This window comes from Ptychodera flava, chromosome 5, assembly GCF_041260155.1.
Source record: "Ptychodera flava strain L36383 chromosome 5, AS_Pfla_20210202, whole genome shotgun sequence".
NCBI lineage: Eukaryota > Metazoa > Hemichordata > Enteropneusta > Ptychoderidae > Ptychodera > Ptychodera flava.
The window spans coordinates 37,328,519-37,347,842 of record NC_091932.1 but is presented as its reverse complement, the minus strand read 5'-3'; the positions used below and the strand labels follow the sequence as shown (position 1 = coordinate 37,347,842).

Genomic DNA, 19,324 nt, shown 5'->3' with positions numbered 1-19,324 from the left:
ATCATTTTCCTCTCATATACACTTTTGACGTACAAAATCAAAAGCACGGAGAAGCTACTTCAAGTTGACCTTTTTTACACTGTCTAAAGATAAGTTATGCTTTTCTCGACTATTTGATGTTTCATGTTGTACGCGAGACAAAATGTAGCCTATATAGGTATACTTAATGAGAAATAACATTGTAGATTTACTGTACATATTCGACATTTCAGGGCCTGCTACGGCCTTGCATGACACTACCAGAGATCATGGTCTTCGTACCGTCGCAAGACGGGATATTGATTGGTCACAGCAAATTCTTTGCGATATCCTTATCAGACGGTAATTGCTATACAAATATCAATCAGTTACGCTATAATACGAAACACAAAGCAAAGAAAACCAACGAAAGCGGTTTGATATTTGACTGCTGGAGTGACATTTCAAACCCCCAATATATTTTTATGATTGTTCGCCTTTTCGACAAAGACGCGTGTTCAATGGGTGAGCTGAAGATGAGACACACTAACCCCTCTAAACAGTGATTTTCGGCGCGAATTGCCATTTTAGGTGCAACAGCGCCTCAATATTTGGTGCATGTTAATGCTACTATACTCTGTAATGAGTGCAGCAAGTTCCGTACTCACCGATGACAGTGGCTGGCTCTCATAGCCGTACTGGTAGAGGGCGAACGCGGCAAACAACGAGATGAAACTGAGAACGAGAAGGACTTCCTTGCGGAATATTTGACTATATGCAGCCATGGATACCTGGTGGTCAGATTTTTAGCTTCGACTGCCTAAAGTACATGAGAGAGAGAGAGAGCGAGAGAGAGAGGTTTCTCTATGCAATGAAGAACCTCACATGTATATTGTATTGTATCATATAATTCGTCAATTCTGATTTAAATATGTCTGCATTGCTATCAGCCTTTTGTAGGAGACCGACTTTTGTCTTCTGTGAAAACGAAAATGCCTCGTACTTGACGTCATCTTATGTAATGCATTTTCATTGTTGAGTTTTTACAGTCATTATTTAGGCAGTACCTTTACAGTTTTTGAAAACAAGAATGTGTCATAGCCTGCATTGGCTTGCCAACAAAAGCTATGTTTGGTTCGTTGTCTGTCCGCTCTCGGGAAAGACTTTGTCTTGATAAATAATTTGAAATGAAATTCAAATTAAATGCCGCAACAAACATCAACAACACCAATTCATAGTCGTAGAATCAATAATCGTAAACTTACCTCTAACAGGGTAATATTGCGACAAAACCAGTGAAGAGATGGCAATGTAAGTACTTTCGACGTTTGACTTAACGTAGCGACTCAGGTTCAAAGGTCAATTTTAGCATTTTTTATTTCCAATTCTAAACCCCTGACACGTTGTCTTTGTTTTGTCGAAAAGTGTTGAGTCACGTCGTCACGGTACTGGGACAGCCAAGAAATATTACTTAAATGGCAAACTATCAGCTACACCACGTGCCATTTTCGTTTTGTCTTAACGGTCCCGGATTACCGACCACGATATCTTTGATAACGTCCAGCAGAACAAAGCCGGCGCTCGTGCCTAGCTAGTACCGTCGAAAACGCAAGCGAGGGCTACAAAAGCGAACCAGAAAGACGGATACGTGCGCAATGATCGATTGAAAAACTGTCCCACCTTAGCACATAATGCGCAAAACAATGAAAAATACTGTGAATGACACTTTCCATACATTTGGTTACATGTAGCAAGCCAGAATGAGCATATACACGATATTTATAGCTTGTATTGACCTTAGTTTGTCATATTCATAGTCAAATGCATTTGAACAAATTTTGATGCACTGTTCATTGAAGTATGAAATGGTTGGCAACCGTTGCAATCATTACTCACACACACTAGTACCTACACGATATCCGATTTATTGATACAATCTGCCATACCAAAATAAACGTTTCCTCTTATAATATTGTATTGCAGACAATTAATGTAGACAATTAGAGGTTATCCCACGATATCAGCGCTTGGTTGGGACGTATTGCCACGAGTGAGCAATACGTCCCAACCAAGCGCTGATATCGTGGGATAACCGATTTATCATATGCCCATGACCGTATATTTATGTAAAAGGTAATTAAAAATAAAGAAATTTAATTAGTTTTTGTCAGTCTTTCGAAGGGACTATGTTTTTATATTCTGCCGCTGGTCTGAGCGCATTGATACATGTTTGTTTACAACAGCTGATCAAGTCGTCGATGGTATCGTGTCGAGTGTAAAGTCTAAACAGGATTATTTCAGCGCAATTTACCGCAGTTCAGAAAAGGAATGGAGCCAATTTACTTATTCTGGTTACCGTCCCGGTGTTCTGGTGGATAATTATTACATGGACAATATTGTAAGTTTGAATTCACTTTAATAACTATTGCTGAAACATGGCTGACGTGAACGAAGTAGCGCGAAATACAACAGATTGTAAACATCAACTTTTAATTTTCTACAACAACCTGTCCTGTAACTCTCTTTAGATCTGAAATAAAGGAACGTTAAATTCATATGTACTAGTAATATGTTTCGTTTTATATCGGTAAATTTTGATTGAAGTGAAAAAGATGGATTTGATCGTTAAATGCAAGATGAAAATCATAACATCAAAAACCGGAAATAAACAACAATTAATGACGTATAACGTGCCGTATCAGACTGATGTTTTACGTTCCACGTCACGACGCGTCAGAGGAGACACGGATACGGTCATGGCTATATGATAATAATTGGTATCTTTACGGTCACGTCTATGGTTGCACAATCGAAGACTAAGGTAAGATATACCAAATGTGGGGTAAAACGTAGTTAAAAGTCTGAATTGGCTGAGGACGTCATATTACCCAAGGTCGCAGCCACTAAGAAGGCGGCGTGCCAAGCTCAACAACAATGAAGGACATGTATTTGATAAAGTTGCGTTGTTTGAACTTCTAGAAGTGCCAAAACTATATATAGCAATTATTGCTATGAGGTTGATTTCACGCAAGGCAAACATTTACATCAGAAAATAGTAGCAAGGATTTTGTATTCATGCTCTGCGGAACTTCATTAACCTTCTGAAAAGTATGTGTTCACTGCGTACGACGGTGGCCCCGGCGTCAATGCGTGACAGACGACGATCGGTACTGTCTGCATTAGTTGACTTGCTCAAGACTTGGATTTTCTTTCATTTAGCTGGTTCTATTTATACGATGGTGGGATTAATGGTGCAGGGAATTTCAAGTTACGACGAATAAAATATAGTCGATCATTTAAAGTTTGATTAAAAGTAACCTCGCAAAAAATTTTATAGTGAGGGGGTCACCTTAAATTTTAAAACTGCAAGGGGGGTCATGTGTTTTTCAAACAGCATACGGGGGGTCATTTAATTTTCATGAGTATCCGTCCCGTCAAAAAGGATTTTCATAAAGAATAACTGTAAATCTGAATAGAAGTATAATTATCTCTTTCATGAATATCTTGCTTTGCAACAGTGAGGTGTTTGTCTTCTTGTGAATCGGGCTCACCGAGGGCAAAGAACAGCTCCCATTACTTATTTATTAGAGATATAGCAAGCTTTGTGGGGAAAATAATTGCAAAACCCCGCAAACTCAGTTGACAGACATGTCATTACAATGACAATACACAAGTTTAGACAATGTTTGCTATCCAATAAACACCCTGTGTTTTTTGTAAATAAACATGCGTGTTTACAAACTTGCACAGTGGAAGTGGTAACAGCCCAAGTCACATTACAATGACAACAAGAGTGCACTTAATCCTGTGTGAAATGAATGGTCTGGCTACTATTGGTACACATGTCCCTTGACTTTTAAAGCACAGGCTCGTTCAAGAGGCTTATTTCTTAAGTTAAGAAATCACTCAAATTTGCTAGAATCCTGTCTCTTATGGGCTACTTCTGATATATATATACGCGATGTAAGGCTCTTGTTTATATTTTGCGTACAAGGTTACACAATTCAATTTCCCTGAAGCAGCTGGATTCACACATGACCGTTTCATTTGTGTGTAGTTACAAGATACAGCTGTCGGGCCTTTAAAGTGCTTTATTAGACTAGGGCGGTTGCAAGTAGATTTGATTGAGTGAGAAATGTTCATTCATGGCAGTCTATGAGGAAACTATGAATATTTTTTGTTCAAATCACAAAGTAACTTAATCTGTGTATTTATAGACATTTATAATTTATTTTAAAGGCCCGATAGCTGAATCTTTTAGCATTATTTTTGGTGACTTTACTTCCAAACCAAAACAAGTTCATGGGAATGTACTCATCGAGGGGTATTTATACAGGAAGAATTCACTGTCCACTGGTACTACATGTGCAATTTTGAGCGAGATAAGTATTAAATTTTTGCCCCATCATAAAATGGCACCCTCGTGCAGATAAAGCAAAAACACAGTACGTAGTGCATATATGCAATGTAATATTCACTGAAACAACAGAGTAGTCCAATACATAATGCATGTTTTCCACTGGGATACCATATGTTATGCTTTCTTTGTAATATTACCATTTTTTTTAAAAATGGCGGTAATCAAAATAATAGCTAAAATTTAAATTTACTTGTCCAATTGTTTAGTTGTAAAAGACTACATCCCGTACAATTTAAAGAAAATCAGAGAAAATAGAAAGCCTTTTTCAGGTCGACAAATTTCAAGAGTTACAGCTACAGGGGCTTTAAGTGAGTCCACAGATTTACCCTGTTTTGTATTGAAAGACATTATTCATACTTTCCTAATAGACTCCCATGTATAGTAAATCTACATTTCGTTGAAATTTCAGAATTAAAGGCCTGCACACATCTGTTTGCAACCACCGTAGTCCAGTCAAGTACGTTAAAATGAATTATCAAACGTCTATGAATACACAGATTTAGCCAGTTTTATATTGGAAAGAAATATTCAAAATTTCCCCATAGACTCCCATGTATAGTGGATGAACATTTGTGTTGAAATTCCATTATTTCTTGTACACATGATATGCATTTATAACCACCATATTCTAATCAGGTACGATTGTGTTAATTATCCAACGTCAATATATGCATAAGTATAGGAAGTTTTTCAATGGAAAGATATTATTCATAGTTTTATTATAGAGTGCTATGTATAGTGGGTGAACATTTTCTGTGAAATTCCAAAATTGAATATTTTGTACTTATGCGAATTATTATCACCCTATTCTAATTAAATACATTTATGTGAATTATCAAACATCTATAAATGCTTAGATATTTCTAGTTTTGTATTTTTCTCATAGACTATCATGTATAGGGAATCAACATTATCAATTAAATCCAAATGTCAAATGTTTGTACACACACGCACTTTTTACCTGCCACTGCAAGCAAAGTACAATTTTTCTCTAATTCGTTTTTATTCTTCAATCAACAAGAACGCGCAAAAACATGAAAACAACAAAGGAATGCACGCAGAGATAGATGTACAGCAGTTTTGCTTTAGTATTTTTGTATAGCAACAGTTGTTTGGTTTCACTTTAAGTGCAGCACTCCACAGTTATGACAGTTTAATACAACAGTGACATATGTGTACAGTTCTGAATGGAATGTTAGTGTCAGTTATTTTGTTTACAGTTGTGTTTTATAGAGCACTGTGTTATGAACTGTCGTAGCGTGTTTTTTGGTTTATTTTTTCATTTCCTCAGGAGCAGAAAAAAGGTTGACGAGGATGAGAAACATATTTTGTTATTTTTCCTTGGCCTTATATGAATCATGAACAGGTGTAAGTGTACAGATATACTAGATTGTTTTTATAGAAAGATGTTTATAGTTTTCCTGATACACTCCCTCTTATTGTGATTTGACATTTTAGGATGAAACACTTCATCATCCATATTTCGTTTTCTAATAGTTGAGCAAATTAGTGACCCTCCTGAAAGGGCATGCACGAAATTTCATGACACTTCAAAAATGCTTGCGAAAAGAATTACGAACAATCTGTAATTTCTATCCGATCCCGTTTAGGGGGCCAGGGATTTCAAGCAAGCAAGAAGGGGAAATTTGAATGTTAACGCATTGTGAGTTTGTTAGGATGTCACTTGAAAAATCTGAGAATCATTTTTGGATTCTATCGCACCCCCTCCAGAGGTATTTGTACGTGCACCTTTACTCAAGCAATGGGAGGGGGTGTCATGAAATTTTTGTCATCTGTAAAGAGGGTCATAAATTTTATGGCGCAATGGGTAGGGGGTTCACTGATTTTGACTGATGCGCAGGAAGAATTTGCCAGCCCACCCCTGGCCACAATAACTGAACGATCCCTAACCACAATGTGACCGTTGAGACAACAGAGTAGCGTTCGACAAATGGATTGAGTTTGTTGTGTAAATACCACCCACTACTGGCACCAACCAATAGCCGGTTGTGTATAATTTCTTTCCATTTTCACAATATCAGCAATTCCAAACATAATATAAATTCACAAAACCGACGCTAAATGTTTCAACTTAGTACTGAGTAGAGAACTGAGCAGGTGTTTACGCAGGTGACACGCAGAAATTTGAGCTCCAAAACTTTGAGAATCAATATCGGGATACATACCCTGAACTGAACAGCAAACAAAAGTTACGTGAGTGTTTTTCATACTAGAGTAGAACACATCTCGAGCAAAAAAGCTTGTCAGCGTCTGAAGAGAATGTCGAAAATGTTATCCGTAAAGGCCGAGTTACACGAGGCAACTCGCCGAGCAACACGACGAGCAACGCGGTAGGCAACGCATCAAGCGACGCGACTGGAACAGTTACACGAGGCAACTCGTTAGGCAACTTGTCGCCAGTTTCCTTACAAATGATTACGGTGCGCATGCTTGAAGAGCGGACTGTGTTTCGTGTGGCCCATGATCAAAACGGTTCTCTAGATCGTGGCAAACTGCAATATGACTCGACCACAGAAATCGTATAAAGGAAACTCGAACTAAATAATCTACAGATCGGATTAATGAAGGATATTTTCGAAAATCTTACTAGATATGTAGTGATAATCAACACATAAAAAACTCCAACTAAATAATTGTACTGGTAGAATTATTTCGAATATTCTTATAGAGACATGTTTGTCATATCGAGATGGCTTCACGGGTATGCTTGATTGGTAACATAGGGTAAGGACAGAATTAACAGAAGCAGGGTGGTGCGATTGGTGCCTTGAAAATGGTGACTCTGCACCAAACTTGCATACGAAATTATGGCCTTCCTCTAAATTCATGAACCTTCCGTCTTGATTTTAATGCCATAACATATATAAAAGTGATAATTATTATTTTCTAAGAATTATTAATAATTCAATATTAACGGGAAAATGGTTTTCCCCCTCGCGGGCCATAATGGATGAAAGAAAACTTTGTACAAAATAATGTATGATACGAAGCCATGGAGTGAAAAGTTTACTTGAGTCCATTATGGTCCTGGAGGGGGTACACTAATTTTGGTTAATAGTTTTGGCATTACCTGAGAATTTATAAAACATCTGAGGCAACAATACGAGACATTTGGATATTTTATCAGTAATTATCTGGGGAATAACGTCACAAATGCTCTGTGTTGATAATGATGTGATTTAATTTTATCTAAAGATTAAAATTTTACGGCACAGAGTAAACAGCATAAGCTCAAATCAGAATGAGAAATATCAAAATCAACTTTTCCGCGACACTGGTTAAAAAGGCTAGCTTGTGGTCATGAGGAGGGTGGTCACGCCGGCCGCGGAAGACGGCCTTCCATTGTAGAAACTTGCAAATTTGGCTATTGAAATGGTGTCATTTTGTGGCATTTTCGGTGCATTTCAGACATGTAAAAGCCATGAGTATTAGCTGTTCTGCAACACAAAAATGATGAATACTTTGTGACAGATCATGGTGCGATGCAACGGTGCAGTGTTTAGGGACGGGTGTCGTCAAATGCGTTCAATGACAGAAATATCGGTCACGTATCGATTAAAGCCCGTCCTGGAATATGCGTATCAGTCATCATTAATGCACCAAATAAGGACATAGTTTTTAAATAAATAAAAAAATAACTTAGATATTTTTAGGTTTGCCAAAAGTTCTTATAACACGTAACCCGAAGTGACAATCGTGTGAATGATGGCATATTTTATTCTCGGGAACTTTGAAATACGCTCCGAATAAAATTTGAATTAATAAAAATATATTAAGTTATTAAAATGAAAAATTATCAGCTCATGGTTAAGGTTAACGGGTACAAAATATTGTCATACAATAGGTCATATGTTCATTATTCTAGCAATTTCAGCTTATCAGCGAGCGATCGTTGAATCGCACAGTCTACGAATCCATGAAGCATAGAATGCATCATGGAGGGCAAAGATGTCGGGCATCTTGAGCCTTCCACGTTCGTAAGTTCCAAGCAATGTGAGTCTTTTTATTCTGTCAGGCCCATTATTCCATAAAAAAACTTGAAAATTGCTTGATTGATCGGCTTCAAAAGTTCATCAAAAGCACCAAGAATTAACAATACGTAAAACAGTTTTAGAAGAGCTACTAATTGGATGATAGTGATTTTACCATACAGACTTAGCTTACGCTTTGACCAAAGTTTCAAAACGGTCTTAAGCCTTTCGATTTTTTTCTCCCAGTTAAGTAGAAGTCTTAAACGGTCGTAACCAAAGTAAATCCCTAATAATTTTTTGATGAAGATTCCAATTTCAAACCAGCCGAGGTGTCGCGTCTATTTTTCCATAACCGAGCCATAGTGCTTCGGATTTACTAACATTCAGTTGAAGGACAGACACTTGTCCAAAAATCTGAACGGTGTGAAATTCTGTGAAATTGGGAAAACGTTTCGCAATTTTGTTTATGGTTACCGCCATTGCTACCGCCTCCACTTATCTGCCTTGAAAAGGCAATTTTTGTTCTCTTAGTAGTTATCCCTCCCCATGGTGAAAATGACCCGGTGAAGGTGCAAGCATAATGACACTTGATACATTCGTCGTTTCGCAAAACATCTCGCAAATTGTCCGTTTTGGTGTACAATCTATTGGAGCCTGGCATGTCTATATGTGACTTTGTGCTCGTCGGTAAATTAGGGATGAAATAATTTCGATTAATTGATTAATTCTTTGGTTTAAGAAAATATATTGACATTTTTCTTTGATGTATATGCCTAGAGGAAAATACTTATATCACGACGACGTGGCGACGCCCGAGCATATTAGTCAGGAAGTTTTACTTCCACATTGTCTTTCGTCAGGCTGATTGTATTCTCTGTGTCGTCCCGACCTGATCGATGCTTTAGATACGTGTAAACATCAGTCCATGTCTAAGGACAACAGAGAATATTGATGGCTCCTCAGGAGAAATTATCATTCAGCAGTTTATCTAATATTGTAGCGGTTATTCACCAGTTTACCGAAGATTGAAGTAGAATTGTAAGAGAGGGTGGATATTTTTTGTATTTGTCTATAGATTTATTGATTTATTGACATATTGATTGGTTGATATTTTTTACAGTTTATAGTATATTTCCTGTTCGAGTTTTGTAAATTCATATGTACTTAAAGGCAGGGGGAGCCTATAAATACCCCCTATCTCCCTGGGGATTCATAATCCAACATGAGTGGCACATGGTAACAACGTCAACGAATGCTCCCGAAAATCTGGATCTTTCAACAACCATGGTGTAAATTAAAGCACTGTTCCAACATATTACGTTTTGTGAATACTTGTGGCATCACCCTGTTGGCGAAATTCTCTCATTTTTTTCCATTTTAAGTTGATCTTTTATGCCAAAACTGCTTCGATGCTGTGTTCGAAGCGTCCAACGAACAATAGATGAAAGCATTCAAACAGCTGCCAATCACGAGGGGACGCGCAAAGGTGCAAACGATCAAACATTTGTTGTGTACATCGGATCGATTACGATGTCAACAATGAATAAACGATTCTTACTACTGAACGAAAAAACTTGACCAACGGTTACTGAACACGCGCCTCAATGAATTCAGACACAAACCATGGATGTAAAAAATAGACTACTTCATGGTTTCAAGCAGATTGCCTCTCCCTTTTTGTTCGTTGATATGTGTAGGCCTACCTGTAGGCCTATGAATGGGTGACGTTTGTTGACCTGCAGTACGATATTTTACGATAGATCGCCTTTGGAAGTATGTTGTGGCATAGCCCTGCGTACGATGACGTGTATTCCCGGCGTTATACGGCCTCCCCCCACAGCTCTGCTGATTACCATGGACAAAACCGGCAACATGCGGATCCAATTTGGACGGAGCACGAAAAACTACTTTCTAACTGTTTTCCGCCGAAATCAACTCGATTCCGATCTACATGTATGCAGCCTACCGCAAACCACTCAACCGCTCACAGACTGCGAAAAAAAATGCTCTCGTGACATCCAAAACCGTTGTTTGCTCGCGATGCACGGTCAATGGCTCATGCAGTGGACGGGCATTGGATACGTTCATGCCACGATTACATGTATACAGGTGCCCATGAGCTTCATTATTTCCTGTCGGGTCGGGGCGATGAAACTATCGTTATTGATTCATCTTTGTCGGATTTGACCAAAAAGAGACACTTGACATAGATTATAGCATCAAATGTTGACCGTTCAGACTGAAACATGATAAAAGATCTGAAGATCGCCGTGATCGGTGATGTCGTTCTTCTCTATACGTTTTTCTGAGCTAGTTTTTTACTAATTGTTCGAGTATTAGCTGACGTTTTTTTGAAAACTTAATCAACTTTTCTTTCCCAACCAGGGCACAACATTACCTTTTTTACTTTCATGGTAACCTAGGATGAATTAAATCGCAGATTAATAGACTCTTATGTTCTTCCTCGATTGTCTGTGACTGATTTTGCTATCTCCATATCGATATTGCGTTCGCACTCGGGTGTCTTGAAACTTACGTCATTCACTGAAATAGTTTTCGGACAAACTCAAGAAATTCGACAACTACTAACGAATAGTCGGCAAAATTTACAGAGACAAGCAATAATAATTATGGTCATTTTACCGTCTTTTTTACCATTTTTGCCGTCTTTAGATAAGCGGACTCGTTTGACGGAAGCAGTATATAACGATCTGAGTTCCCATATTTTTACCCTACCGTGTGAGTGTAGTATTCGAATGAGTGAGATCATAATCTTACGCTGTTCCGAGTGGTCTGGAGATTTTTTATAATATACAATAAATTGTCCTTATCAAAATTATTGTTTTACATTGCTTGGATATTGATACTTTTTCCGTACGTTTTGACTGTTGATTTGAAGTCTTTTGATTCTCCATTGGCAGCAGCACATGTACGGTTACAACCGCAATGTGATGACCAGAGTGTTATTGTAAAGTTGTCGGGAAGTTGTTCAGAAGAAAAATCATTTTGTATTTAGAGGCTTCAGTTCGGGATTTTTCAAGATAAACAAATCATTATACATTTCCTACGTCTTTGAAACGGGGATTATGGTAATGTGATGAATGTGATGAAAATTTTGTGAACGTCTTTGCAATGTGTTCCCACGATGAGTGTGAACTGATTCTTTGTTAGTAAAAATCGTCAGAAATGGTCCAATGACCGTGATAAAATAAACACAGATGCAAAACCATTGCGAGGAAGATAGTAAGAAATTCACATTGCAATATTTGCTGTCGTATTTCTCAGCAGGAATAATCAATTTTTACAGGTCGTGAATAAGAAAAGCAAGCAGGTGTTCGGCGGTCAATTGCTTCTATCATAATAATCTTGATCGCAGCTATTTGGCGAGAAGACAGCGGGTACTTATAATCTCGCAAAATTATTGATATCATGTCTTTGTGTTGAAAATTTTCGATCGGAGGCAGCTCAAATCAACAGCCGTGATATATTCGGAATCGTGTTCTCACTGGACACCGAACTACCTGCTATCAACAGTACGTTATGTACCATCGGCGGTAACACATTGGTCGTAATCTTGTCTAATTCTGCCCCGCCGTTTGTACAGTCCAGAAATTTCAAAGCTAGATTTTTTCACCCTGACATATAATACAGCGACCTTGCACACTAATGATCATTCCACTGTTTTCTGTTGGGTTTGTTGGTTTCTTAATTTGCTCCGTGGCCCCGGTAAGATTTTTTTAATACGATAAAAAGTTTGAAATTTTTCAAGGTAAATTTAGTATATTCCCAGTTTGTGGGTAAAGTTTTCTGGAGTGAAAGTTTGAGTTGACGCTGATAGAGTAGACGTCGAGCCCGGCACAGTTGACTGGGACCCGGTCGGTTTGGGGTCGTTTAGTCCAGAAACCTGCAGCAGAGTTCTGTATGATCACCGTTCGGCATTTGGGTGATTTTTTGGTCAAAGTAATGCAGTAACAATGTACGCCAGATTTTTTGTGTTGTTTTTGTCACAACTGTCATGTGCGTATACGGACGGTTTTCGATTAAAAACGGTAGTAATATCCAGTGCTCGTAAATGCGTGCAAAATTTATTCAGTGACTGTTTACGCAGCAGTCGTAAATACGACTAGGATTTACCACTACGTAACAACTGTAAACACCACATCAATAGTCCATACGAAAATTTTGTGCTGAATCGAGGGAGATAACAATTGCGGTAGAAAAGGTCAGTCCATCATCCGTCAAAGTTGTTGATCGAAAAATCTTCACTGAGCGCCAACTACATGAGTGGCTGTTATAGTTGTACACGTAGTTCTGTGGGCTTTCCGCTGTCACTTGTTACGAGCTATGTTCAAAGTGCGTCAAGTTACGAATATTTTCATGTACTGAGTTACAGACATCGGTGAAGTACCAGCTACATTGATTTTGTTCAAAACCACTGCCTGTTTGTTCCTCGTGTTGTTTTTTGCGTCCCTAACGTCGACTGGCTCTATGTGCGTACAAACATAGCAGTCGGGATTAAGATTTCCTGGATAAATAGATTTATTCCGCCTCTGACGCAAAGATACACACTGTTTTACATGTGCCACTCCTAGGCCCTGGGATCGATTTCCATACCTTTAAACAAGTTACAATCGATGAACGCAAACAGGATCACTGTTCTGCGCATGAGTAGAGGTCAAAGGTTTCTTCAGGCGACGCGACGCAGTGTGTAGACGGGGCAACTCGTCCAAGCGATGGGCGACGCGTCGCCTGAAAAACCGACATGTCGGTTTTCCGGGCGACGTCGCCTGACCACCTCGGGCGACGCGACGATATCATACAAACGAAGCAACACGGCGGGCAACTCGCGTTGCCTGTCGTGTTGCTCGTCGCGTTGCTCAACGAGTTGCCTCGTGTAACTCGGCCTTAATAGAATGGGAATAGAATAAGATAACGATGATGAAAGGTGTCACCGCCTCACGAACGTACGGTCAGTCCGAGGTTCAAGACCAATAATGGCCATGCTGTACTGTCTAAGTTTAAGAACAAAACCAAAATACTCGTAACTGCCAGTAAGCTACGCAATTCGGACATAAACATCGGTGAAGACTTCTCTAAGATAGTGCGTTTGCTCCGTTCAAAACTCAACCAATTTCGGAAAACTCTACCTGATGGGGACAAAACTGTGAAGGCTCATCGTAGCTTCGACAAATTGATTTCTACCGCCGAAAATAGAGAGAGAACAGTCTTCAAAGTCGACGAGACCACCGGTACAGTTAACCAAGTGCGCCGTCTGCAAAAATCGGCATAGGGGTGTGGTCAAATTGCAAAGCCAACAGAAAGACATTACCTGCATGATTAGCGGACTAAAGAATCAACTAAATATCCAAGAATTTATCGACTTATGCCAAGATTATGATTTATTGGTTTACTCAAACGTTTTGTTCTGAACTGGATGATGTGAATTTCTTTTTTAATTTCAAACATTCAAGTTACAGGTACAAGGCGCAACAACAGAGGCCGCCCTAGCAGTGAGTTGACGGTGTACATTCACAGCAGAATCGCATCAAGGAGTTAAAGAAGTCAGTGTAAAGTCCAGAATTGTATTTTTGTCAATTTTCATAAACCGCTTTTCCCTTTTCAAATATATTATTTTTTGGTTGCTAGCAGTTACTGTAAAGCAAGTGACATATCGGATAAATTTGATATGCTTGAAGAACAGCTTATTGAAATTCGTTCTTTCCATCCCGATGCATTCATTGTACTAGGTGGCGATTTCAATGCCAGAATAGGGTCACAGGATGATTTCATTATTGACGACTCAGCAGATTATCTACTTCTAAATTTCATAAATTATCAAGCAGACAACTTTCATTTTCCACGTACCTCGAAATACATAGTTGTAAACGAAGCTGGGAAGTCTCTTCTGCAAATATATAAGGCATATTATAAACGGTAAAATGTGTGATACAAAGCTGGGAATGTAACATGCGTGACTGCTAATGGTTGCAGCATAGTTGATTATGTCATTGTGTTTCTCTGATCTCCTTCGATATATAAATTATTTCCATATCATCCCAAGGGCTGCGTCGGATCTTTTCCCTCTCACCTGTCAGCTGACTGGTTATACTAACCCAATAGAAAACAAGCTGCAATTACCGGGACGGGAATCAACAATGTGCCGTACCGTTGGTCAGAAAAATGTAGGGCTTCATTTCAACATCTTGGGGAAAAGTTGGAATCTGCAGCTGTTCAGGTGTTGTTACAAAGAGCTAGCTAGAGGTGCATTTCAAAATACCAGCAATGTAATTGCAAATTTGAACGCGGCTTTAAAGCGGCTTCTGATGGCCACTCGTATTTCCACAAAAATCACCAAAGATTGTTAGACATTTAAACCCGGTTTGAAAACCTTTTAAGGAAACCAAAGAGGCGCTCCTATAGAGTTTTCTAGAGCCTACAGGAGCTGAGAAGTAGACTCTCTCACAGCCCCTCGCCGGCTACGCCTTCGACCATACTAGCGCCCTCAGCAGTTGAGCCGAGCGAGCCGGCGAAGTCGGGTTCCGCTACGCTACAGCACGGCTGGCTCGGTTAGTGTCGCTTGTTAGAAAGACCGTTGAGGGTGCATAACTGCGTAGCGAACGAAGGGGCTGTGAGAGAGTCTACAAGAGAGGTACCTTTTCTTGAATTGTAATAGTAAATTTAATCCCAGCCTTCAACTGAAACGATTTGTTGTTCGTCTTCAGTCTTAGCAATCGAGGAACGTCGATGTGAAGGTATAGATAGACCCATATCTCAGAACATGCAAGATTTGAAACAAGGGTGGTCGGACATTGGCGACGAATACCACTTTCTCTTAATTTGTCCAATTTATAATCTTCTCAGAATCGAATTTTTACTGCATTTACATATGTTGAACCAAATCATGATAAGTTTCGAGCATTGACGATTGCATCGGATAATAAGATGCTTATCCATCTCGTTAAATGCTGTCTACACATGCGCATTAACGATGTGAGTGTCGTCCGCAACCGAAAAGAGCCACGATAGCTGAGCTTGTCTGCTTTTTCACTGTACTCTAGGAATCATTACGCTTACAGCCACAATGTGTGTAACATATTCTTTGTCAGTTATTAAATATCCAGATCACAGATATTTACGACCTTACGCAACACACATTTCAGTGAAAGTCAAATGTTTTCATAGCATTGCAACAATTGATCTTTTGATGTGGCAATGGTTACAAAATATTGCAGCTTATTTTTGGCGAACTTGTCCACTTTTTCACTAGAGTTTAGCTTTCAGATAAACTGATATCCCTACAACTAGTGCAACTAGTATTGATTGAACTTCTCTTAGGCGCAGACAGAGGGTCAAATAAGAATGCCTAGTGCCATTAAGGTGAAGCTCGGACAACAAGGTCCATACATTGTCAACAATCCGATGGCAGAGATACAAACAATAGGGCGTTATTGTGGTTGAATAAACTAAAAGCGTTCTGGATAAGTTAAACATGGATGTACATCAGGATAGGGAGAAGCAAAAGAAGTAACTTGTGTATTTATTGCCGTTTCTACTTTTCACTATTTTAGCCTAAGCTTAGTTAGAAAGACATTAAAAATAAGAAGCCGATTCTGCCACATCGATATATCTTATTAATACATGCGCATAATTGTGGAGTTTATTTTGATGATTATCAACTTTATTCACAGTGTCACTTAGATAATAATACAAAGTAAATTGAAGCAAGATCTCATGACACGATATTACCATAGCGTTATTGGAAATTCATGCAATTCAATAGATTATGTACAATTTACATTTTATCACTCTATTAGTATAGTATTTTTTCATTAATTTAATCTCAAATTTATTCACTGTGTTTGTTTTCAATAGATGTATCATCCATTCGGCGTACTTAATCTCGTGTGATGAATGTGACGTAATATAACTTAATAACACCGAAAACTTCAGTGTATGTTTTGACTTAATCGAATATTATGGATTTTTCTTTTACGTCAGTTGAAATATATCAAGATCGACTCGGTCCAATTGCACGTAATTGAAAAAGGCTGGCCCAAGAGGGGAAATTTACATTGGTGAAATCTATCGCTCGTGAAAATTTTTATTCTTGGCAAGGCATAGAAAGCCACCTAGAGTATTATTGCCATTGTAACTAGATAACTGTTCCTTATTATTATTAATTACCAATATATCGAAGAGTTCTCTCCTGATACTCGGAGTTTGGCATGACAAGGACAATGCAGGCAGATCGTAGAGGGCGCCCTGCCTCTCCCCTTTGTGCTGGTCTCCTTTCTTATCCAAGTCGCTAAATTTTATCTTCTGCTGTTGACAGTTCTGCTAGGTAGATTCTATCAGTGAAAGTATTGTAAGTCTCTGTCGAAATGAGGGTTTTTGTTTCAAACATGAGTTTTACGCAAGTTACCATAGCGATGAAAGAGTTACGTCTCGGAAAAAATACCGAATGCCTTGAAATTTACAATTCGGCCGGAGGAAATGACAAGTTAATTAGTATGTACAGGATACCATGGTTTCCTATCTTAATCATTCAATCTAATGGTGAAATGACTTACAGCTCATGCCTAACACTTGCGAAATTACTTTCAAGTGTTCAGTTAACATATTGGATAAAATATGTGATTAAATCTACAAAGACAGTTTCATTTATGTTTTAATGTTGTTGCTGTTGTAAAGATTGTTTTTGTGTTGGTTCTGTATATTTAGTAACCTAAAAATCATCATTACGTCTGCAACCATTACTCAAAACGATTCTTAATACACGACCTAGTGCTCGTGAAATTATGAGGAATTTAGCTGTTTCGAGTTTGGTTACCTCGTTGTCAACTTTCTTATAAAGTACACCATCGACTCTATTGAAAATAATGAATGAGCTGTGCGATCATCACCCCTTTCACTATTTAACTTGACCAAAATAAAGAGAGAGCTAAGGCCAAAAAAAAAGAAATGTTTCTGGTCAGGTCTTTCTTTAAAAAATGGTGCGGCGACGCGCATTTTATTTATTTTTATTTTTATTTTTTTCCCCTCAAGGGAGGGAAGAGGGTCAGTTTTATAGTAATAGTCACATATATACTGTTCATGCAGTCACTGATCATGCCCCCAAAGAATTTTCTCTTTTTTCTTCAGCCATTTTGGTTTGGTGTCAGCCATGGCCGCCGGCCACAAACAGAAAAAAAGGGTGACACGCTGTTGTTCAAGTGACGCGCGCGCTGACCAGAAACATTTCTTTTTTTTTGGCCTAAAGGATCACCCCCTCTTTTTTCAGTTCGCGAAATGCTCAACGAAAAATCGGTATACCAAGACCGCCCAACGTTTTTAAAAAAATTGTCCACCCACTCCACAAATTTGGTGTGGTAGCAAGCCCTATCTTGATTTTCCCACCAAACAGGTACTCCACATTTTCAACAAGCTTGGCAACAGCATCCTTTTATATCCTTTTATATCTCTTTTTTCTAACATTCATAAAGTTACTGAAGTTTTGCATCATGATACACTCGTATTTTTCCCAAAGTGAATGGAAATAACATCCGTTCTTTCTCTCCCAGTGTTTATTTTTCTGGATCTTCCCAATTTTATTTGCTCATTCCTTTTTCCCGAATCACCGCAAATATCTAAAATAATTCTGAAACTCTCTCATTCTTCCCTTTCTTCTGGATCCTCACAAATATCTACCAAACCAATTGTTTATATACACCAGCGCTAAACCGCCACCCTCCACTTGTTTTTTAAATGACATAAACAATTTTCTTAAATTTTGATATACCACTGCAATAGTACCCCTTGTTTTTTTTACCCCAGCAATTTTTCTCTGGATGTTACCCCCCTCCCTTCGTTTTTTCAATACCCCGATTTTTTTTCTGGATGTACTCCCCCCATTTGTATTAACCATGGCGATTTTTTCTATCTACCACAGTACCCGCTCCCTTTATATATACCCCTTGCGATTTTTTATCTTGCATGACCCCTTCCTTTTTCTAACCCCAGCGATATTTTTTCTCTTGATCGTCAAAAATATAGAAAATAATTTTGCAAAACTCGACGCGCCGTACTTGTACAGAATACTATATTTTTTGTTCTCTCCCTTGATTTTAATTCTCTGCAAGTACTTTCTTTGAATGGAATATCTAACAACAAAGCATTTTCCTTGCATTTGTCAACGATGGTGTTTCATTCGATGTGAGAGTACGCATGACTTCAATTAGTAATACAAATTATACTTTCTACATCTTACCAAATGGCATAGTGATGGACTGTGAAATATCTGTTTTTTCAATTAAATAAAGATTTACATGTCATTTTCAAATTGCTAGATAAAATAACTGACCTGTTCAATCGATACAGAGAGGCTGATAAAATATTATGTATGGATTTTTGAAAAAAATTACACTATAAGTGGAATGACCTTCTATAAATGTCTTGAAAATGCGCATAAACGCTAATAATGATATATTTATGCGTCGTGAAAAATTAAGAATTATACGTTTTTAATCGTCAAGGTAAAAATATGAACGAAAAACGGAAAAAGTGATTTGTATGCGTGCTATAGACTGATATAAATACACTTTTTTCTGTTATGATATTATGTATTTTGTTTCCCTTAAAGAAGTCAGGACATTTTATCAATCGGTCCTTTATGGTATGCATTATTGAAGAGAGAAATCTTCTTGAAATTCCTACAGTACTCCCTGAGGTAGGGAAGAAGTGGGATTTAATTGGGGCAACACTGCAAAAACAGTACAGATCATTTTCAAGAAAACATAACATCTTACTGTCGTGGGAGTTATCAAAGTGGTGACATATACAATATATCTTTTAAATGGATACCCACCTTAATTATTCCACTGCAGTTCATTAGTCGGGCGGACTTTTCTCTTCGCTTCTTTCCTGAAAATATTAAGTGCCCTGTAGAGATCGACAAAGCAGAGCGACAGACAGAACC

The 19,324-nt window shown here is 38.3% G+C and overlaps 1 protein-coding gene across 1 annotated transcript in view; it reads right to left on the bottom strand.

Annotated features, from left to right (window-relative positions):
- The window catches only part of LOC139133828 (uncharacterized), a 115,642-nt gene that overhangs the window by 12,806 nt on the left and 83,512 nt on the right, over positions 1-19,324 (bottom strand). The window contains exon 2 of the mRNA XM_070700592.1: positions 627-778. Coding sequence (XP_070556693.1) covers positions 627-743 — 117 coding nt within the window. The 5' untranslated portion in view covers positions 744-778. The remainder of the gene's footprint in view (positions 1-626; positions 779-19,324) is intronic.